General features: G+C 62.1%; 2 protein-coding genes across 4 annotated transcripts; one reads left to right on the top strand and one right to left on the bottom strand.

Annotated features, from left to right (window-relative positions):
- The first annotated feature begins 855 nt into the window (after positions 1-855).
- Positions 856-15,190, top strand: TNIP1 (TNFAIP3 interacting protein 1). 3 transcript variants are annotated; one of them, XM_082489808.1, is made up of 18 exons: positions 856-976; positions 6,458-6,628; positions 7,647-7,769; positions 8,074-8,156; positions 8,384-8,452; positions 10,556-10,747; positions 10,934-11,028; positions 11,106-11,187; positions 11,428-11,517; positions 11,766-11,831; positions 11,990-12,121; positions 12,204-12,332; positions 12,641-12,763; positions 13,097-13,222; positions 13,530-13,610; positions 13,758-13,952; positions 14,206-14,296; positions 14,649-15,190. In XM_082489808.1, exons 2-18 carry the CDS (start codon positions 6,487-6,489, stop codon positions 14,672-14,674), a joined length of 1,845 nt encoding a protein of 614 aa, XP_082345934.1. In that variant the 5' UTR covers positions 856-976; positions 6,458-6,486; the 3' UTR covers positions 14,675-15,190. The 3 variants fall into 3 exon arrangements, with proteins under 3 accessions (XP_082345934.1, XP_082345933.1, XP_082345935.1); XM_082489807.1 differs by having other exon boundaries at positions 11,425-11,517; XM_082489809.1 differs by lacking the exon at positions 11,428-11,517.
- A 672-nt stretch (positions 15,191-15,862) lies between these two features.
- On the bottom strand, positions 15,863-18,850 carry GPX3 (glutathione peroxidase 3). Its single transcript, XM_082489810.1, has 5 exons — positions 18,640-18,850; positions 17,365-17,518; positions 17,021-17,138; positions 16,723-16,822; positions 15,863-16,634 (listed from the first exon to the last, which is right to left on the bottom strand). Exons 1-5 carry the CDS (start codon positions 18,724-18,726, stop codon positions 16,428-16,430), a joined length of 666 nt encoding a protein of 221 aa, XP_082345936.1. The 5' UTR covers positions 18,727-18,850; the 3' UTR covers positions 15,863-16,427.
- Between the last annotated feature and the right edge of the window lie 4,889 nt (positions 18,851-23,739).

Raw genomic sequence — 23,739 nt, 5'->3', positions numbered from 1 at the left:
ACACAAGAAAGAAAATCAGGTAGCTACAGAGCAAGTCTCAAAGAGCTACCTGAAACCAGAAGGCATTCCCTGTGGTTCTTGCTCCTCTGGCCGATTTGTTGTTCATGAATGCACAACAATCAAAGCAGCAGCAGAGAAGAAAAGGATCCCTGACAATAAGCGCTCCAGCTGGGGGGGGGGTGGGTGGTGGTGGTGGTGTAATTTCCTTGTGTAACATTAACTCAGAGACACAGACTCGGTGGGGAATTCACCCTGCTCTAGGTGCCGAGGAGGAAAGATGTGGTAAGCCTCAGCAGCCCCACAGGAGCACACAGGCCTCCCTCCCGGGCCTGCGGGGAGAGCCTGGGACTGCCACGGCCCACCTGCCCGAGCAGCCGAGGACCCGGGGTCTCCTCAGCACAGCCTCCCCTCAGCTATTCCCCCCCCACCCCAAACCGCCTGCACCCCACACGCGGCACCAGGGGTGTAAGGGCGCGAGGGGGTGTCCTCCGCCTCCCCCCTGCGGCAGGAAGGAGCGGCGGCTGGGCCCTGCCCTCCCCTCGGCCCCGCCATTTTGTCTCTCGATAAACCGGGGAGCCGCTGCTGCGCCGGGACCTGCCGTTCCCCAGCAAGCGGAAAACCCCCCCGAGAAGGAGGCAGGCCGGCTCCTTCCGCCCCTCAAGGCCCCGCTATGCCGGGCCGGGCCGGGCGACCCCGCGCAGCCCCAGGAAACCTCGACGCACGCACCACCCGCTCCGCCATGACAAACCACCTTCCTTACGGCCTCCCCCACCCTCCCTCTTTATATCCTGCGCTCCGCGCCGATTGGCTGCAGCGCCTGCCCGTCAGGCTGGGAATTTCCCAGGGGCGGAATCGCTACCCTTCCCCCCCCCGCCGCTTCCTCCGGTGCTGGCGGCGGAGCGGAGCGGTACCGGGTGCGGTACCGGCACCGGGAACGGTACTCGGCGGCGGCCCCGCCTCGGGGGAGCGCTGGCAGGTGAGCTCGAAGCGGTACGGGCGCTCTGCCGCCCTTAGGGAGAGGGGTGCAGCCTGGGGCACCGGGGTCTTACCGGGCACCGGGTCGTGCCGCCCCAGCGAAGGGTCCCGGCGGTGCGGAGGGGCTGGCGGGGCTCGAAGCTGCGTGTTGGCCGCTTCCTGGGCTGCCGATTTCTGCGGGCCCGTGCGGTGAAACCCCGGAGGAGGTCGGGGCTGCGCCGTCCCCCGGGGACCGGCCCGGGTGCTTCGGGTGGGTCGCGATAGTCGTGCCGTGCCTCGGTTTCCCCTCTCCCGGAGCAGGACAGGGTCTGCCGGCTCCCCTCGCCGCTCCCGGAGGGGCAGGATGGTTGCCAGGGAGCCCGGGTTCCCCCGGCGATGCCCCGGGGCTGGGGCGGGGATGCGGGCGACCCGGGGAGCCCCCCCCAGTCGATGGAGGGTCCACAGCAGATGCGGATCCCAAATCCCAAGGCTGGAATAGCCGCAGCGGGGCTGGGAGCATCCCCACCGGGCTCCCCTCCTCCTTAGGGTAGGTGGTGCACAGCTTGCCATCCATCCCCCCTCCCTCCGCCCCAGGATAAGGCCCCCACGGAGGGGCAGAGGAGAGAAAGGTGCTGCCCGTCAGCCCTGCTTTTGGGTGAAAACAGCTCCGGGCGGGACTTGGTGGGGACCTGCAGCCCCCTGGGAGATCTGGCTGTCCCATTCCTCGGTGCCCCGCGGCACAGGTTGTCCCCTCTATTAGGGAGGCAAATGCAGTCTTTTCCCTTTGCCTCGTTATTTCCATCCACTTGGGCGAGTAAGAGCCGTTCTGCTGCCACAAGCTCTTTTGGAGTGCGGATTTCGTTGGGAGTGCTGGCAGAGGCAGCCGGAGCATTGCCGGAGCTGGGAGACTGGACTTTGGGGACTGGGTCCAGTTTGGGAAGCAGGAAGGCTCCCGCCCGGCACGTCCTTGAGAGCTGTGTCTCTGTGGCGAGGCGAGGTAAGCAACCAGTGAAGAGGAGAAGCTTTTTGCAGCCTTTTGGCATCATTCCTGGCTCTGCAAGAAATCCCACGACACCCTTTCGGCCTGACCTACGCCAAACAGCCCTATTTAGCACAAGGGCTGTGGGTCATCGCTTGCCGGCAGCTGGTACAAAATACGGGTGGGTGGAGGAAGCTGAACCATCTACTCCCGTGGCATGGCAGATTTCGTTTTAAAGCAACAATTCTTACGCTTTGGATGGCAGAGGAAGCTTTGTCGGTGTAACTTTGTGGTGCTGCTGTCTTCTGCTGCTTGGTTGTTGCCCGGCTGCAGCGCGCCAGGTTGGACGGGTATTGCCTGGGTCATGCTGGAGCTGCGAGGAAAAGGGGTGGCCTGTGCCTTGCTCTGTTTTTGAGTGCTGTGTCAAGCAGCCATGACAGCTTCCGAGCTCTGCAGGGGGAAGAAACGGAGCAGGCAACGTGAGGCAAGATGTCTTTGTAGCAAAGACAGGGTCTTGCGTAAAACCCCGCCGTGCTGCGCAGGGGAGCACCGCCGCCGAGTCTGGCGGCCTCGTCGGAAGCAGGTTGCTTTGCGAAGCCTCTGCGGGAGGTGGGTTTCTCAGGCGAGGGTGGGATTTCTGCCTGGAGCACATCTGTAACATCTGCTGCTTTTCAGACGGGGCTCATGCCTTTCCCACCCTCTCTCCGCAGCTGACCAGGCTGGGAAGAAAACTGCTTCAAGTGGAGGTTCAGACCTTTCCCTTTGAGACATCAGCCTTGCCATGGCTCCTTTCCTCTTTTATTACTCCCAGCCCAGTGGCATGCAGCGCCCAGAAACTCTCCTTATTATTGCTTCTTCCTAAAGCCAGCTCTGCTTTTGCTTCCCCGCAGACCAGCCCAGCCCCACTGCCCAGCAATGGTTGTCCCTGGCTGGGGAGCTGCTGGAGCTCTGGAGAGGAAAAGAAACTGCCCTGGGGGCTGTGACATTTTGCTGATTTCCAGTAAAATGATAAAAAAAAAAAAAATAAATCCCTCTAGAGTCTATCTGAGTGACTTACACTTTTCCTCTGAGGAGGAGGGATGCCGGGGGCCCGGCAACCCCAGTCATGGGAAGACGATGCTGGCAGCCTGCAGGGATTTGCCTTCGCCTTGTGTGATCCTGGCAGGGAGGAGACTTCCTGGGAATGTTGTGTGCCGGGGTAAGGAAAACCCCACTCTCCGAAGGGCTGGGCTGAGCCCCCACCACGGCTTGTGGGATGGGAATTGATGGGTTGCCAAGCCCGTGGCTTTGGGAGGCTTGTCTCCACCCCAGGGCTCGCTGCCGAAAGCGAACCTTCGGCGGTGCCAGCCCACTCGCTGCGCAGGATTTGCATCCTCTGCCTTTGTATCTTCAGCTGTTCGGTAATTTTAAAGGAATCGTTTCCTTCTCCTGCTTCTGCATGGCCGGTGTGGCAATGGCTGCGGCACCGGTGGCCCTGACGGTGATGCACAGTGGGGAACAGCCTGGCCATGGCTACACGGTGCCAACTCGTTCCCCCACCGCAGCACAGCTATTTAAAAAACCACCCTGCTTTCGTCTTCACCTGGGAGTCTCCCCTGCCCTCTCGTGCTCTCGTTCTCGCCTTTTGCTGAGTTGTCATAAAAATTTACTACCTAAAGGTCTCGGTGCTCCGCTTGCAACCAGCAACGCCCACGGGCGACCGCGGCGTCTGGCAGCGTCTGCCGGTGGCTGGGCATGCAGCCGGCAAGCTATAGCCGGGCAGCCACGGTCCGTGGCTGGCCCTTAGCCCCCCCCCCCCCCCCCCCGGGGCTGTGAAATACTGGCAGATTAGCTTAGAAACTGTTGATGGGCAAAAAGGGAAGTGTTTTCTGGTGGTTCGGTGGTTTAGTCGTGTTTGCTTTGTGTTTCTAACCATCGTTAGGTGCTGATCTGTAGTCCTCTCTCTCCGCCCCTGGTGTTTTTATTGAAACATGAGATTTTTCACTACGAATCTCACCTTTCGGAACTCTTAAGGGAGAAAAATAAAAGGCAAACCAGGACTGGAAACAACGACTTGGTCCAGGGTCCTGTTCCCAGGGTGACAGCTTGGTCCCAGCAGCTCCTTACAGAAATGGGGTGTTCCTTCACCCTGGGCAAACCTGCCCTGACCCCAGTGATGGGCTTGGATGCTGTGGAAACCCTCCCCTCTTGCTGGGTCTTGTTTGCTGGTGAATGCGTGGCTGGTGTGTGCTTCTGTCTGTGCTTTCTGAGATAGTTCAGGTCCTCTCCCCAAGCTGCTGTTTGAAAAGAGCTCTGCTGCTGTCTGCCTGGTGGGGTGAAGACTTTGGGTCGAAAAATCCTTGATAAAACCGTGTGATTTGGGAATGGCAGAGGCTTTTGGTGGCTCCATCCAGCTGGAAGAATATGAGGTCACTGCAGGTGAGCTCTGCCGGTGGGCAAGGTGGTCAGTGCAACTTGGGTTTGGGTGTTTGGTGCCACGTCACCTCGCGGGCAGGAATGAGCAGGAGGCAGGAGACCTCCTGTGTGTACTGTGGGGCAAGGTGGAGAACCTCCCAGTTTGGGGTCTGGAGTACAAGAAAATGAGGGCTGGTATTTCAGGCTGCTGTACACCTGCATGAGGAAAGGCTCCCTCGTGAGAGAGCAGCTCTTCACCTTCCCTGACCCACACCTGGGTTTGTCCTGGCAGAGGACACGGACACCCCACGAGATGCTCGCTGCAGGATAGCTTTGCTAACCAGCTCTTCCCAGAGCCCCAAGTTTGGATCTGGAGCAGCACGTGGTGACTGGACACCCGTGAGAAACAGGCTCAGGTCCCCAGCCTGCCCTGTGACACTGTCCCCGTCCTCCACCGGGCTGGCCAGGCCAGTAGCATGGCCATGGGCGATGGCATTTCCCTGCAGTGGAAGTGCTGCCAGGTCCCCGGGCCATGTGCATGCCACCCCACCACACTGGGCTCCATCCTGACCACCAGCAGGTCTGCTCCGGGAGTTTTCCTCATCCTGGGGTAGGGAGGGGGGATTTCATACTGGCTGTGATGATGCTGCCTGGCGCCAGGACCCCCGGCACGGAAACCGCCCCGGTTCTTCTGCAGCTTCCTGCCAGCTGCTATGGGCTCCAGAAATAGCTGCTGCTCGGCCCTCTCTGCAGCTGGGCACCTCCCGGCCATCACCACCTCCGGCTGCTTGGGACAGCGTGCCGGCTCCCCATGGGGGGCTGCGGGCAATGGGGGGGTTTAGTGGCACCCGCAGAGGAGGAGGAAGGCGAGAGCTACCGACAGTTGTATCTCCCAAAAGCAGACCGCCACTGAGCCCGTACATAATTACCTGCCACCGAGGCGGGTGTTAATTGCCGCTCCAGTTGCAGATGCTGCCAGGTGGCAGTTGTCATCTGGAAAGTCCCTGCCGCTCCCTGGCAGGCAGGTCATCTGAACCGGTGATCACCCCGGATCGCTCGTGGCATGAGCATTAGTCTGAGGTCGAGACGGTTTCGGGTATGGGCTTCCCCCCTTCCTCTTTCAAAAAGCCCCCCCTCCTGCTCGTGAGCACCCAGCTGCCTGGGAAGGGGGGAGCACTCGGGGGTGCTCCCGTGGTGTCCCCCGGCAGCACACCAGCGCCCGCTGGCATCGCCCCCAGAGCTGCCTCAGCTGCTGCTCTGCCCTGCTTTGTAGCAAGCTGGCGCCAGGGGTATATTTTTGATAAGTTGGGCTGTAATTCGCAGCAGCTGCTTTATCACACCCCCGGGAGATGGGCAAAACCTGGGGCCAGGATGGTGCCCGGCCGCCCCCAGGCCAGACCTGGGCAAGGGGAGGGATGAATGCGAGGAATTAAAAAAGCAAATAGCGCGATGTGTGCGGGTGTTTCCTCTCCTCATACTTCGCTCCTGGCCCGGCGCATGCCTGGTTATTCCCTGCGCTCCAATTTAGGAAGCCATGCTGTCGGCAGCCGGTTTCTCTGGCTGAGCCGGCAGGCAGAGCGGGTCCCTGCCTGGCTGCCAGGGCTTGTGCCCCCCTGGTGCTGCCCAAACTGCCCACCAGCTGCAGGTTAAGGCTTTTGGAGCTGCAGACGCTGCCTGTCCCCAAACAGCTCCCCACAACCCTTTCTGCCCTCCAAAAATAGCCTGTGGCAGGTGGGATGCCCCGGTGACAGTCCCCGGGTCCACACTGGTGTGGGTGGATGCTCCTGGTCTGGGTCTCTGTCCCCATAGAGATGCAGGGGCAGGTGGCTGTGACCTCCGCGGGGACTCCCGCGCCCCGCAGGGGTGAGAGCCAGCCCTGAGTGGAGCTGCTGGTGATGCCTCCTCTCATGACACTTCTCATGGCCGTGAGTCACCCCGGCACGTTCACCCTAAGCAGGGTTGAAGGGGGAAGTGCCTTCACCTGGGACACTTTTCTGCTGGCTGGTGACCAGTGAGGCAGCACTGCCTCCACCGGCACGGCACCCCAGACCCTCCCAGTGGTTGGGACCAGGGGACCACAGCGCCGTCCGGGGCCAGAGGAAGGTGACGCTGTGCCCTGTTGCCTTGCAGGGATGCCTGGCTGGGAGGTAGGCGACTGAATGGCGGGCATGGAAGGGAGAAGACCCTACCGCATCTACGACCCTGGTGGGGGGACGGAGGAGAATGGATCCACAGCCTTCGAGCGGCTGGTGGAGGAGAACACCCGGCTGAAGGAGAAGATGCAGGGGATCAAGTCTATCGGTAACTGCTGGGGGGGGGTCAACGAGGTTCACCTTTGGGGCAGCCCAGGCTCTTCCCATGGAGCCTGGGGGTTTCTGGCTGTGTTGAGGAAGGGGGCTGCAAGAAGGTGGGGGTTTGGCACTGGGGCAGTAGCAGAGCTCTCCCCGTCCTGGGGGTTGAGCAGCATGTTTGGGCTTTTTCACACGGGGTCGTAGAGGGAGCAAAACTTTTGCTGAACTCCTGGGATGCTTTATGGTGGGATAAATGGCTGAAAAAAAGGCAAGTGATGGAGCAAGGTCAGCTTCCCAGAGTCTTGCAGTGGCGGGTTGCAGATGCTGGGATCTCTCCTGCCTTTGATGAAAGCCCCTACCTTTGCAGTCCCTGTTGGGCTGGGGGCTTTTCCTGGGTGCTCCTCAAAGACCCTGGTGCTGGGTGCTCCCCACAACAGCAGGGATGTGCCAGCGTTGAAATGCTCCAGCAAAGTCAGGCCACCCCCTTTCTCCTCCTCAGCCGCCTTCCCCCACCCTCCCCTGGTTTTGCTTTCGGTCTCATGACCCCACTTCCGCTTTCGAGTCCCGCTTCTGCAGCTAAATTTCCACCTGCCTCATGATTCCCGTTGTGTCACCGTGTCCCCTACCTGTGTCCGGGACATGCTGGCGTGGAAGCAGTCGCCCGGGGTGGGGAGAGGATTGCATTGCCGGTGCCAGACCCCAAAACGGGCAGGCTGTATCCTTAAGTCCACCACGTAGGCTTAAATTTGTCTCTTCTTGGAAGCGAAGGAGACCTCTGAGAGATGCAGTGCTGCCCTTCTGCTTCTCGTAACCAGCCCTCTGAGTGTCAGCGTGGGGGACTCTGCAGCTAGTGAGCCACTGGTGTAGCTTTGCGTTGGATTTGGCCAAGAAGAATTGTTTCTGGATGAAGAAGGACCATGCTGGGCACTTTTGCACCCAAGCAGGGGGCTTGGTGCTGGTGGATGGAGCTGCTGCAGGGCAGGCGCTCAGGGAAGGGAGATGGAGCATCTTTCTGTTGTCCACAACAGGAGAGCTGCTGGAGGAGTCCCAGGTGGAGGCATCCAAGCTGCGGCAGAAGGCGGAGGATCTCGTGAAGGACAACAAAATGCTGATGGCATCGTCTTCCTTGGAGGACCTGGTGGAAACTGGAGGTAGGAGCCTCCCTGAGGAGGGATGACCTGATGGCTCGGGATTCTGAGCTCAGGGGAAGGGAGAGGGTGTGAAGGAAACTTTCGTGGAGTTTTCTTGCAGCCCTGTCATCTCTGGGGTGTATCAAACCACTGCCATCCTCCCTTCTCCTGGAGGGAGGTTTCTGTCCTGTCCCCATAGCTGGGGTAGAAACCATCCATCGGTGCCTGACCTTGCAGCGTGCCCGCTCTCTGCATCCCCATGCTGGACGAGGAGAGGCTCTGCTTTCCAAAAGGCTCATTGCTATATCCTCTCCCCTCTCCGCAGCCGTCGGCCCTGATCCCAGCTCCACACAGGCCACCCCAGGCAGCACCCAGCCGGACATGGAAACACGGAAATCTCCTCCAAGCGTGAGTCTGGGGAACGTGGGAGCTGGTGCTGGCATGGCTGGAGGGAAACCCTCCCTCTGGTTGAAGCGAAAGGAGGCAGCTTTTAGTCTCTAGAAATGGGGATAAATCTGAAAGGAGGAGTCAGCTTCCCAGCTGTGCTCCTGTCCCAATAGTCCCTGTCTCCGTGTGGTGGGCGTCCTGAGTTCCCATTCCCCAGGGAGACCTGACCTGGCTGCCTCCCCTTGCAGGGATCCTCCTCGGAGTTCGAGATCGTCGCTATAGAAGCGCAGGGGTTTCCCCAGGAGAGCGGGAGAGCGGTGAGTGCCCTGGTACCTGCAGGATTTGGTGGGCAGCAGGTGGGGAGCCGATCCCGTTGGCGTGGTCGTGGCGGTACTGGGGACACGGGAGGGTGTGCAGACAGGCGCAGCGTGCTCCGGTGGTGTAGCTGCCGGCAGGCACAGGCAGGACTGGGGGACCTGTGTCAAGGCAGCCCTTGGGCAAACCGCAGAGGAGGGATAAACTGTGCCCGGGTGTTCCCAGCGGAGCAGAGGCAGCCCCACGTGTGGCAGAGCGTGGGGAGCAGAGCCAGCCCCGGGACAACGCTCAGGCTGCAGTGCCCAGCCTCTGCCACCGATGCTGATGAGGGGACCTGGCCAGTCCGTGGGCAGGCGGGAGGGAACCGCGCAACCCCATGGTTGGTCCTCACCGTGTCTCGCTGGGGCCGGAGGGCTCGGGAGCAATGGCACATGTGCCCCGGCATGTACCACTCCTCTCACCTGGCCAAGGCAGGGAGGGGGGACAGTGTGGAGACTGCCCTCCAAGGGCAAGGGCTCCCGCCTACAAGTGGCCTGGGTGGGCTGCCTGGCATGGAGCCAACAAAGCAGCCCCAGCCAGACAGGGACACTGGTGTCCCCAGATGCCATGTGACAATGACAGGAAGGGCTGTGACGGCCCAAGGGACTGTCAGCGATGCTCTGACGCTCAGCTCCTGATGCCCGCACTGGGTAGGAAAAACAGGTCTCTTCTCCAAGACCTGTCATTGCTGACAGGGTCTGCCCCAGCCGAGGTACGTCCATGTACTCCGTTTGCTGCCACCTAAATGTGTCCCCCTGGCTGGTACTGCCCCGTCCCAACCTACTTTGGCTTTTTGTGTGTGCTGGAAGGGACGGGGGCAGGGATAGGGAGCCCAAGGGGGATGAATATCAGCTTGCACCGCACAATGCCAGTAAGGGGACATGCTCTCGTTGCACACCCCTGTTCACGTGTGCCAGAGAGGCTCCAGGAGGGGCTGAGGGGCTGTAGGACCCTCCTGGGCTGCAGCCATGGGGTGATGGAGAATGAGGTGGCATCTGCTTGGCAATGGGCTGCTGGTGCCTGAGCTGAGTGCTGGTCCCATGCCCATACCCAGGCTCTCCTGGCCGCTCTGGCTGGGCTTGTGTCCTCACTGGCGGGAGGAGCTGGCCATGCTGTGCCCCACACACACCCTCCCATGGCAGTTTTGGGGTTGTAAACTCCAGGGCCGGAGTGCTGGGGACACTCCGGGCTCCTTGCCCCATGCGGTGATGCCCGGGGCATTCCCACAGGCGGCCGCATGAGTCAGCGGGGCTGGGAGCAGCGCGGGCAAAGGTGTGCCAGTGCGTCCCCATCTCCTACCCGGCAGTGCCGCCGTGCACCGGGCCAGGCTGTGTTGTGCTGGCAGTGTCTCCTAGGCAATGGAGGAGTTAACCAGCCACACCAGGGGAGGATGAGCGCATTGGGGACACCCCTCCTGCGTGGGTGGGGGTGTGCCGTGATGCTGGTGGGTGCGCCCTGACCTGGGCTGTCCTCGACACCATTTTAAATCTTATGCATCACCCTCTTGACTGCCGCCTGCCAAAGAGCCTGGGCTCCCGGCGCCTGGCGTGCCGTGGCGGGCAGGGGAGCTGCAGAGCCATGCCAGGGGACGGGAGGAAGGAGGAGGTGGAGGCTTGGGTAAGACCACTCCTCAGCTCCCAGTATGGGCTGGGGCATGCCTGGAAAGGACAGTCTCAGGAGTTGGGATTTCTAGTCCTGGTGCCAATGGGGAGAGCTCAGGGGGAAGAAGGGATCGGGGTGGAGATGCCTCTGTTGCAATCAGCACGCTGGGAGCGTGGTCTGCTCAGACTGCCGAGGGGCATGGGGAATCCATGGGCTGGGAGACCTGCTCTAATGTCCCCCTCCGCTCGGGGACTTGGTGTCCCGTGTCCAGCAGCTGGGAATCAAACCTTTACAAAGCCCACGCAATTTTTCAGCGTACTGAGGGCTGTTGCAGAGTCTCTCAGTGCTGGCCCAGCTCCACACCATGGCCCTGGATGGGCAACGAGGCTCACCTGACCCGAGAGGGAACTTTGCAATGCTCCTTGAACCGATCTGACCGTGCTTCATCCCCTCCCCGTCCCCAGGACTTGGAGCAGCCACTGAACGAGGACGCCAACCTGCTGCCCCAGCTGCAGCAACTGGAGAACACGCTGAGCGGCTGCACCAAGGAGGCCAGCAAGGACCAGGTCTTCATGCGCATGGGCTACATGGCCTCCGAGCTCAAGCGCCTGGCCACCAAGGTGCACAAGAACGAGCAGAGAACATCGTTCCTGCAGGTGAGTGAGGGCCGGCTGGGCTCTTCATGGTGCTTTTCCCCTTTTATTTCCCCCCTCCCCCCAAGCCCATCCTGTCCACCCTGAGGTGGACACCCACCTCTGTGCCAGGGCTTGGTGGGAGATGGGTGGCCAAGGAGGCTCCTGGGGCTGGCAGCAGTCCTCATGCTGCCGGCGTTTGCCCCCCAGACGCTGTGTGAGACACTGCACAGTGAGAACAAAGAGCTGCGAACCAAGCTGGAGCGGGACCTGGAGCAGAGAAACCAGGCGCTGGAGAAGCTCAGGTGAGGGTGGTGGGTGAGGAGGGGTCAGGGCTGTCCTGGGCGCTTCTTCCCACTGACCCATTCCTACCTGCCCGCAGGTGTGAGAACCAGGAGCTCCGGAGGATGGTGACGCTGAGCAACCAGGACAGCGGGAAGAGGGAAGCTGCCGAGCAGCAGCAGGTGAGGGAACAGCATCGCCCTCGGAGAGGGCTGGGAAGGAGGCAGGGAGCCCGCTGACACATCAGCAAAGGTGGCCTCATTTTAATCGGGACCCCAGTTTGTCTCAATATGACCGGCAGGACTTCTCAGGGTCTCAAGGGGATGGGGGAGGCCGTGGGAGGGGAACTGGCTTGTGTTCAGCCGGCCTCGGGCACAGCCTCTGCAAAAGCCCTGAGGGTCCCCCCCGTGCGCGTCCAGCAGAGCGGGGCTGCGGTGGAGAAGGCACCGGGCAGAGGAGAGCTGGAGGCCAAGGAGAAGAAGGTGAAGATCCTGGAGCACCAGCGCAGGGAGGTGAGGACCAGGCCGGGAGGGAGGCACTGCCAGGAGCTGGGTGGGAGCGGGTGGCAGGGGCATGTGGCTGGGACGGTATGGGGAGACTGGGGCAGGGCTGTGGAACCACAGGGAAGAGCTGCTGGAGCCGGGATCTCCATCCAGCTGGTCCCCAAGGTGCTTTCACCCCTGGAGGCTGCTGGGGTACCGCCATGGCTGGCTTGAGACAGGGATTGGGCTCTGATTCAGCCACTCCTCTCTCCCCACAGCTGCTGGAGGTGAATAAGCAGTGGGATCAGCACTTCCGAGTTACGAAGCAGAAGTACGAGCAGAAGGTAAGGCCGGGTGCTCGGACAACGCATCTCTGCTGGGTGCTGGCTGGGAGACCTGGAGGAGACTGGCTGTGGGAGAAGGTTTTGGGGCTGCCTGTGCCTCCTTCCCTGCCAGTCTGGGTCCTTCCAGGCAGCCCAATATCCCCGCTCCCTCCTGGCAGGTCACAGACCTGCACCAGGAGCTGGCCGAGGCCCGCAGGGCACTGACCGAGCTCGAATCGGAGCGGGAGCAAAAGCAACGGGATTTCGACCGCAAGCTGCTCCTGGCCAAGTCCCGGATCGAAACAGAGGAGGTGAGTCCCTCGGGAAGGGTGGCAGGGAGCTGCTGGCCCTGTCACCCTGCCCTGGATGATTCCACCTCCCTGGATCCTGCAGGCGGAGAAGGAGAGGCTGGCCATGGAGGTCAGGGACCTGCAGCAGAGGATGCGGTTCCTGCAGGAGCAGCTGGCTCCCGTCACCAGGCAGCGGGAGTACCAGGAGAAGGAAATCCAGAGGCTGAACAAGGTGGGGGCCAGGGCGCGACCCCTCCCTGCAAAACATCTTTTATGCTCTCCGGCCTCTTCTCTCAAATCCAAAACTGACCCTGATCAACCCCTTCCTGCCCAGCTCTTTGCCCAAGCAGGAGCTTGTGTCAGACGATGGACCCCATCTCCTTAGGCTCCCAGCAAAGGGGATGTGGGGGTCTGTAGTCCCTTGTGCTCTTGCCCAGTTATACCCACTTCCTATGCTGGGCATGTGCCCATGGCTCTCTGGAGATGTCATGGGCACAGCGCATTGCTCTGAGTCCCCTCCCTGCTCCTCTTCCTCTCCAGGCGCTAGAGGAGGCCCTGAATGTCCAAGCTTCCCCGCCACCCATCTTTGCCAGCACGATGGAGCCTGCCGGGAAGGTGCCGCAGCAGGAGCTGCTGACCCAGAATGAGCTCCTCAAGCAGCAGGTAGGGCAGGATGGTGCGGCTCCTGCTCCTGTAGATATGGGAAGGGAGCTACGTGCCCTGGGACCCCCAGCAAAGAGCCCGCTGTGGCCAGGAGCAGCCCAGCAGCGCTAGCTGTGTGTCTGTGCCGCAGTGGTGGGAGGGGGGGACTGAGCTCAGCATCTACCAGGCCTTCAGCTGAAGTGACCACAGCTGTGGGCCATCATGCCAACCTACCTGCCTGGGGCTTGGTGTAGCTGATGGGGTCAAGGATGGCAACGCAGCAATGGGGGGGTGTTTGGGGGAGGTGTCCACCCTCGGCCAGGTACACCCACACCCCTCCCTCCCTCCTGCCAGGTGAAAATTTTTGAGGAGGACTTCCAGCGGGAGCGGAGTGACAGGGAAAGGATGAATGAGGAGAAGGAAGAGCTGAAGCAGCAGCTGGAGAAGCTGCAGAAGCAGTTGGTCCTCTCCAGCAACCAGGTGAGCAGCACCCTGGGAGCCCTGCGTACCCCCCAGCTACAACAGAGGTGCTTGTCCCCCGTGTCATGGCCTCCGTACCCATCTCGGAGCAGTGGCTGAGGTGGGACAGACTGGCCAGAGCGGTGGTTTTGCTGCTGCTTGTCACTGCTAGAGCATCTCCTGTCACTCGTCTCTTCCTCCTGCTCCTCCTGGGAGTCTGGGGGGGGGTGTACCGGTGCAGGCATTCCCGTGGGACACTGCAGCATCCCCTGCCCCCCCGGACAAGGGGTTGGCGGGGTGGGCTCTGCACTAACCCCCTTTGTCCCAGCTGCGGGCCTCCAAGGATGACTGCCAGAGGGAGAAGGAGGAGAAGGAGAAGCTGAAGAAGCTGCTGAAACAGCACAAACAGGTGGGGATGGGGGAAAAACCCTTCCCGGGTGGAGGGGCTCCAGCCCCTCGTCTCCTCTTGGAGGGGCAGCTCTGAGGCGGGTGATGGGTGGTGGTGGTGGTGGGCTGTCTTCAGGGCTTTCTTCAGCATCTCCCGGGTTCCTCACAGGCTTCTGGAGAAAGGCTTCACGCTGAGCCACTGCCGGGGCCGCTGGGCCCTACCTGTCCAATGTACCAGTACCAGTACAGTCCCCCCGTGGCTCACCCCATGTACCACGGCTTCGACGAGTGGCAGCAGATCCGATACCCACCAGCGATGCCGGGCGAGCACACGCCAGGACAAAACTTCCACCATTTTTCCCCGGTGAGTGTCCACCCGTGCCAGCACAAAGGTCCCATGCGAGCGGGTCCAGTGCTCGCTGCCAAGCGAGCAGCTCCTCCAGGGCCACCAAGTCACCAAGCAGGGAGCTGAGCACACGCGTCCCGTTGGCACGGGAATGCTCAGCCCTCTTCCTCCCCCTCTTCCTCACACCCTGGCAATCGAACACACGGAGCACAGCCTCGTGACTCATCACATCCCGGGTAAATCGCTCTTTCTGTTCCATCTCCTCCTGCAGCCCGAGTACCCCTGGCGCCCGCCCTGCGCCATGGCTCGCAGCCAGAATGCCCAGGCGGTGGCTGGGGTGAAACCGGTCCCCAAGGACTTGGGTAAGGCTCAGACCCTTGGTGAGGGAAGGGGCCCTGGAAGCCCCAGGTGGCTGGCCGAACACTTGGAGGAGGGATGGGGGAGATACCTTGCCAGGCACTGGCCGTTTCCCTTTAGCCCCAACCTCTGATCAGCTGAGGGGGCGATTCTGCTGTGGGGTCCGTCCCTGCTGTGTCCTCCCCGCCATCCCTGCAGCATCTGAAGACAGGCACCAGCCTGAGCCCCGGCATCCCGTGGGGTTATGGCAATTGGTGCTCGGGGGGAACAGCCTTCCCATGGCCGGCATCCCTCCCGCGGGGCTCATCTGGGCCTGAAGAGCTGTGCTCACCCCATGCCCCCCTTCTTGTGTTTCAGAACAGGCAGGTCCCGGATTGCCCTAATGCCAAGGACCGGCTGCGCTGTGATACCAGTGGAAGAGGAGTAGGGTGTGTGTGTGTGCCCGTGTGTATATATCTAGGAGCTTCCTCCGGTGCGCGGATGTGTGGTGGACATGGCCGCACCCATGGCCTGGAGTGGCTCAACAGTGCATCCCCCTGGGGAAGGTGCGAAGGAAGGACCCGAGGTGCCATCATGGTGGTGGCCAGCACAGGGTCAGCCCCTCCATGGCCGTCCCCTTCCCCATGAGACGTCAGGCCTGGTGCCACTGTAGACTCGAGCCAGGTCTTCAGGGAAGAGGAGCCGGCATTTCCCAGGAGCACAGCAGGAGCTGCCCCGCGGTCCAGGGGCTTCGCCGTGGGTCTCGGCGCGGTTCAGCCTCTGGAGCAGCGGGTGACAGCAGAGGGGACTCTCCCGGCGGTGGGAGATGCCACACTTGCAGGCGGGCGGGTGCCTGCCATGGCCACAGCCCGGGCTGAGGGTGGTTGGTGTCTTTGTATTTATTGAAGGACTGAAGTGTAGCTGAGTCTCTCTGGTTTTATCCTGAAAGATGCTTCCTCTGGGAGGGATGCCAGGGCTGCCGGTCCCCATGTGCTCCGGTGTATGCCGTGGGGTTAGAGTGAGCGTGAGGGGAACCCAACCCCTGCACGGGCACCCCAGGAGCTGTTGCCCCAAGTGCATGCCTCCCTCCAGGCGCTGGGCTCAGCCCCACCACCTTTGCCAGGACAGGGATACCCCTGCTCCCCCCTCTGCCTTTCCCTGTGGCAACAGCCTTGGGGCCAGGCTCTCCCGTGCACAGAGCAAATCTCACTCTGGAAAACAAGTCTGGATGGGGAAAAAAAGCAAAACCAAAACAAAACAAAAAAACCCACCCAACCCTATTTCTGTAAGCGTGGCTGTCACATGCATGACAGCAGGAGGAATGATGGGCCGGCGTGCTCATCGCTGGGGGCTGGTCCCTGCTCCCAGCCCCTTTTGTCCCCCTGTGCTCTGCAATGAGACACGCACGCCCCCACCATCTCCCCAAATGCTGCGCTGTGATGATAAACCCATGTTTGCAGCTGCCCTGAAAAAAAAAAAAAAAAAAAAAAAAAGGAGTTTCTCTAGCTGGGAGCCATCCCTCCCTGCTGGTACCCCCAGGCTGGCCACTGTGCCCACCATTCTTCCCCCCACCCCTGGCCAAGACGCGGGGCTGCGCGTTTGCAGAGCCTTTATTTGGCGTTTCTACGGCAGGGGGGGCGAGGGAATGGCCATCCCCGGCCAGGAGAGGAGCACGTCTCTGCGCTGGGATCACAGGCAGCTTGAATGCACTGAAGAGCTGCACCGTGCCCCGCAGGATCAGGCCAGGCCCGCCCCACACCGGGGGCTTTCGGGCCAAGCCTTCATGGAGACGTGGTCTTCTGCTCCGGGGGCAGCCAGCCCGTGCGTCCCCCCTGCTGCCTGGCAGAGGCGGGATGGTGGAGCAGGGGACACAAGGTAGGGGGGCAAGCTGGTGGCCAGGAGAAGGGACGTGGGGTTATTGGGAAACATCCCCCTCCCATCACTGAGGTCTCTGCCACTGGGTTGCCCAGCCCAGCATTCTTGCTGGGGGGTGGCAGAGACGGGAGCGATGAAGGGGGCAGCGTGCTGGCTCAGCGTTTGGCTCCTGCTGCTGGGGAGCATCCCAGGAGGGGACAGACAGGGAGCAGCCGTGCAACAACGAGGGGGGTGCCAGTGGGAGGGGGGGGAAACCACCCCCTAGGCTGGCATCCCCCACCTCTACTGGCCCTGCTGCTGCCTCATGTAGGCAATGATGTCATTCTTCACGACGGCGATGTTGGCACGGTGGTACCAGCGCATGACGGGCACGCCGTCGGGGCCCACCAGGAACTTCTCGAAGTTCCACTTGATGTCGTGGTTCCGCAGGGGCTCCCAGAAAAGGTTTTTGGGGTTCCCGAACTCTTCCGCCACCGGGGGACAGGCGTTCTGCAACAGGGGGCAGCACATCACTGCCTTGCCCCCCCCCAAACAAGCTAGGCACTGTCGCCCCACTCCCCACCACCACAGCACCCACCTTCAGGAAGGTGTAGACCTTCTGCTCCTTGGCCCCGTTCACGTCCCCTTTCTGGAAGAGCTGGAAGTTGGGGACGAAGCCACCCCCTGGCCGGACGTACCTGCAAGGGGAGGGTGGGCAGAGCATCATGCAATGGGCAGCTCTCTGTGCTGCATGGGGGTACCAGGGGACCCCCAAGCCCTGTGCTTTTGGGAGCCGCAGCCAGCAGGAGCTGCAGCCTGTGCACCCACCACCCGGCTGGGGACCCCAGCCCAGCCAAGGGGGGTAGGTGCCCTGCAGCCCCCGCCGCAGTACTCACTTCAGCGCAGGGAGGATCTCAGAGTTCTGGCCGGGTTCCTGCTTCCCAAATTGGTTGGAGGGGAAGCCCAGGACGACAAGCCCATAGGGCCCCAGCTCATTTTGTAGTGCATTCAGTTCTGCACGCAAGCAGAGGTGGGGACGGGTTAGCAGGGGACCCCCACACCTGCACCGACCCCCTCAGAGCATCCCTGGCTGTGCCAGGTCCTGGGGAGCAGGCATTACCCCGTCCTTCCCCCAGCTCCCCAGGGCAGGATGGCCCGTGGGGACCTGCCAAGGGCTGCACGCCCGGGTGACGCTGCCTGCCGTGTTTCCCAGGGTGCTTGTGCCCCACGGGACCCTTACCGAGGTACTGCAGGGTGAGGCCTCAGTACGTGGCCACGTTGACGAAGAGCACCATCTTCCCCGCGTACTTCCTAAAGGGGACGTACTCGTCCCCATCGATGGTCAGGGCCCCGTAATCGTAGATGGTGCCCTGCACCGAGCCGTAGCATTTCACCTGTGGGGCAAGGAGCATCCCATGGGAGCGAGTTGGGGGCTGCCAGCCACCCCGCTCGCCCGCCCCACGGCCACCCACGCCGACCCGCGCAGCAGGTTCAGCCCTGGCACTGGCTGAGACGGCAGCTGCCAGTGTTGTATCTCCTGCCCCAAATGCCGCTGGCATTGGCCAGCCAAGGTCGCGATGGTGGCTTGTGCATGCACATGCGTGTGCACACATGTGCACACCCGGCCAGCGGGGCTGGCTGCAGCTGGAGGGATGTTTACCCAGCCCGGGTCAGGCAGGAAGGCAAGAGGCTGGAAAACAGCCTGAGCTGGCACGGGGACACCATCCCCAGGGCTGCAGGCGGGCAGGATCCCCCCCACACCCCTCGGGGGCTGGGGCAGCCAGGGTGCCCAGTGCTCAGGCAAGGAGGGATGAGGACTGGATCAGCCCCATGCAGGGAAGGGCCGGGGTGGAGCAGCTTCTGTCTGCGGCACTGCAGGGGTTAAACCAAGGGAGCCCATCTCCCGTTCCCATCAGGGCACCCAAGCTCACCCAAGTGCCACCGAGGGGCTATTTTGGGAGCTGGAAGGAGATAAAAGTCACAGGGGCTGTGCCCGGGGAGCTCAGCCTCCGTGGGGCCAGTTAGATCCCCGCAGTGGGTCTCCACTTCGCTCGCTCGCCCGCCGTGGGGAGTGTGGCCGGACAGGGGGTGACAGTCACCCCTGCTCTCTGCCCGCCGGGTCAGGGGGACACAGTGGTCCCCCCACCCTCCAAACACGGGTGCACCCCCCTGGACACTGCGCATGGAACAAAAGCCCCGTGCTCTGCCCCTGTGGGGGTCACTGAGGGGACACACACACGGCTCTGCCCCTCTCTGTCCCCAACCCCACGACAGCGATTCCCCCTTTGCAAGAACTACCTCACAAACCCCAGCCCCCCTCCCCGTGATTTAGTCACCCGCACCGGGGGCGAGGGGGGGGCGTCGGTCACAGGGCCACCGTGCCCCCACTGCTGCCCCTGGGAGCCCTGCAGCAAGCCTTGGGGACAGGCGGGTGTCCAGGCTGCCACATCCCCACTCCATCCCTCCCCGTAGCCCCCGTGGGAGGGGAGTGGGGGATGTCTTTCCCCCCTCTTACCTTCTCCCTCTCCTGGCTCTGCCCCGGCTGGACGAGCCCAGCCAAGAAAAGGGGCAAAATCCAGGCGCTGCGGGACGAGCCCCCCATGGCCGGGGCGGGCGTGGGGTGCGGGGACCCTCCTCACACCCCCGGGGACAGCGCTGCCGGGGGGGGGGAAAGGGAGGGGACACACACGACACACCTCTCCCTGTCGCCTTCTGCCACCTCCGAGCCCGACAGCCGAGAAATAGCTGCTGGGCTGAGCTGGGGGGGGAGCCAACGTGCGGGAGGAAGGACGGACCGAGGGCTGCGTTAACCGTGTGGGCACTGGGACGGACACCGCGGCGGGAGGGGGGGGATGGCGGGGAGGGGGGGTGGGGTGGTGGCAGTGCCATGCTGGCATCTCGGCGGGGCAGGGACGTGGGGACACCCGCGAACAGCCGCGTATTGTGCCGAGGGTTTTATGCAAGGCGTTATCTGAGCGGCGGACAATGGGAATTAAAACCTGCAGGGTGAGAAAAGCGCCGGGCAATGTCCCCACCCTGCGCAGGGCTGCCAGCCGAGGTGACATCCATCCCCCCCCAGCGGGGTGCTGGGACCCCAGGAGCAGGGATCACCCCAGCAGCATCCGCGGGGAGGCTGGGGCTGGCGTCCGGTGTCCTCCACTCCCATGGCTGTGCTGCTCAGGGGTGGGGAAGGGTTAATCAAGCTTCCCTCATTTGCAGCTCAGCAAATTAGGGTGCTCCTGGAAGCTGCCTTGGGTTAGTGTCCCTCCCAGGAGGTGGGCTCTGTCGGGGCTTGGGGGGGTCGTAGCCCCATGGTGACCCCCCAGTGTGGCCAAGGGCAGGGCACAGCAGTGCCCTAGCCCTTGGTGTCCCCAGGGGCAGGATTTTCCAGGGCCCTATTTGCAAACCCGGGGAATGCAAACATTTACCCTGGGCTGGCTCCAAGGGAAATATCCGTGGTGAGGTGTAAATTCCCTGAAATCCCACAAAAAAAATGATTTGATGGGAGGATTAACTGGCCGGGGGGGAGCTGCGGTCAGGGTGGGGGCTGGCCTGGGACAGAGGGCAAGATGGGGTGGCAGCGGGTGAGCCCCCAGGGGATGGCAAGTGCCAGCTCAAGGTTTGGCTTTGCTAGAAAGCAGGGCCACCCCTGCCAGGGCACTGCCACTGAGGCAGCTGCCGGAGCTGTTGCTGGGGCTGGGGAAGGAGGATGGGGCCATGGGCTTGGGGGAGGCTGGGAGCCATCTCCCATCCCGTGTCCTCTGCCGGCAGGAACACCACGTCCCGGGAAAGGCTGACGTTAGGCTCTGAGTGCAGCCTTGGCTGGCGTGGGAGGGCTGGGGATCAGGTACATCCCCCGGGCACCTGGGGAACCCATGGAGCTATGGGTCCCTCCATCACAGGCAGCATTTCCCAAAGCTTTAAACCTGCACTGCTACTGGAGAAGTGGCTTAGCTCTGCCCTGGCATGGGTCCCCAAGTTGTGTGGGGTGCTCCCCCAGGTCCAGGCAAACCTCGAGATGCTCAGCCGCTGCCTAGAGACTACCCAGAGCCCTACACAATCTGACAACAGCCCGGCTAGCTGCAGGGATGCTCCAGTCACCCCTCACAGATGTGGTCATGGGAGGTGCGAGGCAGCTCCCTGCCAAAACTGGGGAGCCTGTGGGAGCCAAAACAAGGGGCTTGACCCTTCCCACCCACTTCCCAGGCTCTGGGGAGATTTGGGGACACAGGGCCATGGGGCTGTGGCTCCTGGCTGACACGCTGCTTGCACCTTGCTGTATCCTGCAGCCGACAGGGACTGGTGTGTGCCCGGCACGGTGCCACGCTCCCCGGCACGATGCTGTGCTCCCCAGCCAGCTCACACTGCTGACCCTGGCCAGGGCTTGAGCCACCTCCTGGGACAGAGGAGGACAGGGCTGTGGAGCTGCTCAGGTCTGCGCTCCCTGCCCTGCTACTTTTCACCATGGGAACAGCCACCCATTTCTAATTATATCCCCTAATTGCCTGTGTGGGGCTTTGTTGGCTTTTCCGTGGTTGACAGGGACTTGGGGGCCAGGAGGAGCTGTAGTAGCACATGCAGTGGTAGCACAGAGTACCTGTGTCCCTTCCACGTGTCCCTGATCCCTGTCACGTGCAGGGAAAGGCTAAACCACTCCTGAACTGTGTTTTCCTAAAACAAAAATAAAAAGTAAGGCAGCCATTTCTCCAAGTCCCCTCTCCTTGGGTCCTGGCACCGAATTGGCCTCGGTGGAGATGGGGAACAGGAAAGGATTTAATGAGCCACAGTCGTTGGACCCCATCTCTGCCACTGAGCTTCTGTGGGACCCTGGGCATGTCACCCAGTGTCCCTACCGTGTGGTGCCGTGCCATGCTGGAGGCAGCACAGGAGAGCTGAGGGTGCTGGGGGCTCCAGCAAGACCGTGTGAGGGCAGTGTGCCACTCCACCCACCCTGGTGGATTGAGGCCCCCCCACCCCAAATGGCTGGCGGGCTGGGTGGGCTGACCCTCACACGAACCTCCCTCCTCAGTTGTTTTTCTACCAGAGCCGCGCTGGAGCCAGCCCCCGCCTGCTGCAGATGTTTGGCAGGAGTCCTGGGGCAGGAGGCCAGGCGATTCCAGCCCCCCAGCCGCCATGCTGCTGCTGCTGCCACCGGCCTCCCTGGCTGTCCCCAAGCCATGGGCCGGGGGCTGCAGAGACCTCGCACCAGGCTGAAGGGACATGGTGAGCACAGGGAGTGTGAAAACAGCGGTGGAGACCATGTACTACTGCTGGCTGGGCTTGTGCCAGAGCCGAGAGAGGTTTTTCCATGCAGAGTGACGGGGATGGTGCCAGCAGTGTGCCGGGGACGGCAGTGAGGGGCTCAGGCGGCAGCAGGCAGCATCGCCCCAGCTGGCAGCAGCGCTGCTTTCCCTCTGGCAGCCTGACGTGGCATCAGTCCCGGGACAACCTCTGAACTTTTGTTCTAGGTGTGCAACGGGAGGTGAAAGCAAAACAAGCTCTGCTGGGCGAGAGGCCCCAGCTCCCCCGGTGCCAGGCTGCCTCCGTGCTGCCGCCTCCACAGCTCGTCCAGCCCTCGCCACCGTGCCCCAGCCCCTGTTCTCCTGCAGGAGCTGCCCTGGTTCGATGGCAGCGTCCCCTCCGGACATGGTGCCCAGGGCCCTTTGGAGAGGGGAACCCCCTCCCCGAGTGCCCCCACATCCCCTGGGCTATAGGAGCAGGTGCTGCCCCCTCCAGCATCCCCATCCCTTCCTCTCCCAGGTGAAGATTTGGTCCCTGCAGAAATGCCCCACTGCCACTCCCAAAGGGGACAGGAGCACACAGTGATCCACTGCTGCCGAGCAGAGAAGGGGAGACGGATGGCCATTGTGTGCTGCTGCTCTCCCCTCCAGCATAAGAATCCTCCCCAAGTGCTCCGGCCCCGTGGGGATTTGCTTCTCGCTGAGGCTGGGGAAGGACGAACCCACCGGCCGTGATGTTTGCGATGTGCTCCTGGAAGCCCCACTGCAGCCTGGAGCGCAGAGGGTGGTTTGGGACCCCGTAAGCCTCCCCTTTGGAGCCACAGGACTTGTGTTTGGGTCTTGTATCAGCAGTTGCTCCAAGCAACGCTTTGCCCCCGCTGCGCCCAAGATGTTTGGGGTCATCTCCCACTGCACAATCACCCCTGGGGCTCCCTGCAACCTTCCTGATGGAGCCACAGGAACGTCCCGTCTGGCAGGGATAAGGCAGCCGAGCTGGACCTTGCATCCCCGACATGGCTCTAATCGCTGCCCAGAGGTGAGGTGAGAGCCAGCATCCCACGTCACCTCCTCCTCGCCGGGGCTGCCAGCAGCCGTCTCCCCCAGCAGCAGCCCAGGGGGGCTCCCACCGTGCTCTGCCAGGAAAGCATCCTGGCGGATGCTGAATCACCTCGACACCCGCATCGCGCCTGCCTGCCGCAGCGTCACCGCTGCAGGACCCGCTCCCCAACGGGCAGGAAAAAGCATTTTTTTTTTGCCGTCGGCAAAACGTAATGCAAACGCTGCCTCCCTGCTCCAGCGCTATTCAGGCACCCAAGCCAGGGCCGCGGGGGAATTTGCTTATCTTGCTCGGTTCTCGAGGAGGAATTTCCTACTCAACAGCGCATATTAGTTTAAAGTCATCCCTCTCCCCCTCCCCCCATTGTCACACTTTAAAAATGCTCTCCCCTCTACCCCCATTTTGCTCCGCAGGGTTTGTTGTTGCCGTGAGCAAACCCGTCTTTCCAAGGCTTTGCAATGCCTTTCCTGGAAATGTTTGCCACGGGCTTGAAACTTCCCAGAAAACTCCTACCATGAAAGGAAACCTCTCGCAGCCCCCGGCTGCCCGTGACCAGGGGCACAGGAAGGTGGGAACAGCCACCAGGCGCAGCGGCAAGGACGGGAGGGAGGGGGAGTTGCATGTTTTTCTTTGGATGTTTTGCCCCAAACCAGGCTTCCTTCTCAAACCACTCCAATATTTGTGGCTTCTTCCCTATTCCTCTTACAGCAAAGCTGCTCAGCTCTGGTTCCTGGTGTCAGACACCCTGGCTGTCCCCACACCCAACAGTGTCCCCAGGGAAGGACACCGGCGTGGAGAAGAGGGGGAGGCTGCTCCCACCCAGCGCAGCCATAATCTCCTCCAGCTGCGGCCGCTGCAATGTGCCAGCGAGGGAGGGAGAGGGGGGGAAAACAGGAAACTAACTCCGGTTATTTGTCTCAAATTCTGCAACTTGAGAGGGGAGAGAGAGACGACAGCTCAAAACAAGAAATTTGTTTCTTGGACGGGCAAGGGATACGTGTCCACTCCCTCCCCAGCACAACTGCAGCCCACAACTCCAGCGCAGGCGTTTCCGCTCCCCAGGGGCTGTGTCCCCACGCTGGGCTCCCTCCCCCAGGGAAGGAAGTGTTCACCCAAGATCCTACTTCCCTGGGAATCGCCTGCCCCTCCGGCCCCAACGCCAAAAGCAAATCGCTTGTCACGGCTCAAGCTGCACAGGGATGGGGCACAGGGTTTGCAACACTGTGGGGCTGGTTGCTCTTTCCAGCAGAGAAAATGGGACTTAAACAATTCCCACCAGCATCACCATAGCGTTTCTCCACATCCCAGCATGATTCAT

The sequence above is a fragment of the Vanellus vanellus genome (assembly GCF_965231255.1).
Source record: "Vanellus vanellus genome assembly, chromosome: 13".
NCBI classification, from domain to species: Eukaryota; Metazoa; Chordata; class Aves; order Charadriiformes; family Charadriidae; genus Vanellus; species Vanellus vanellus.
This window is presented reverse-complemented; position numbering and strand designations above follow the sequence as displayed.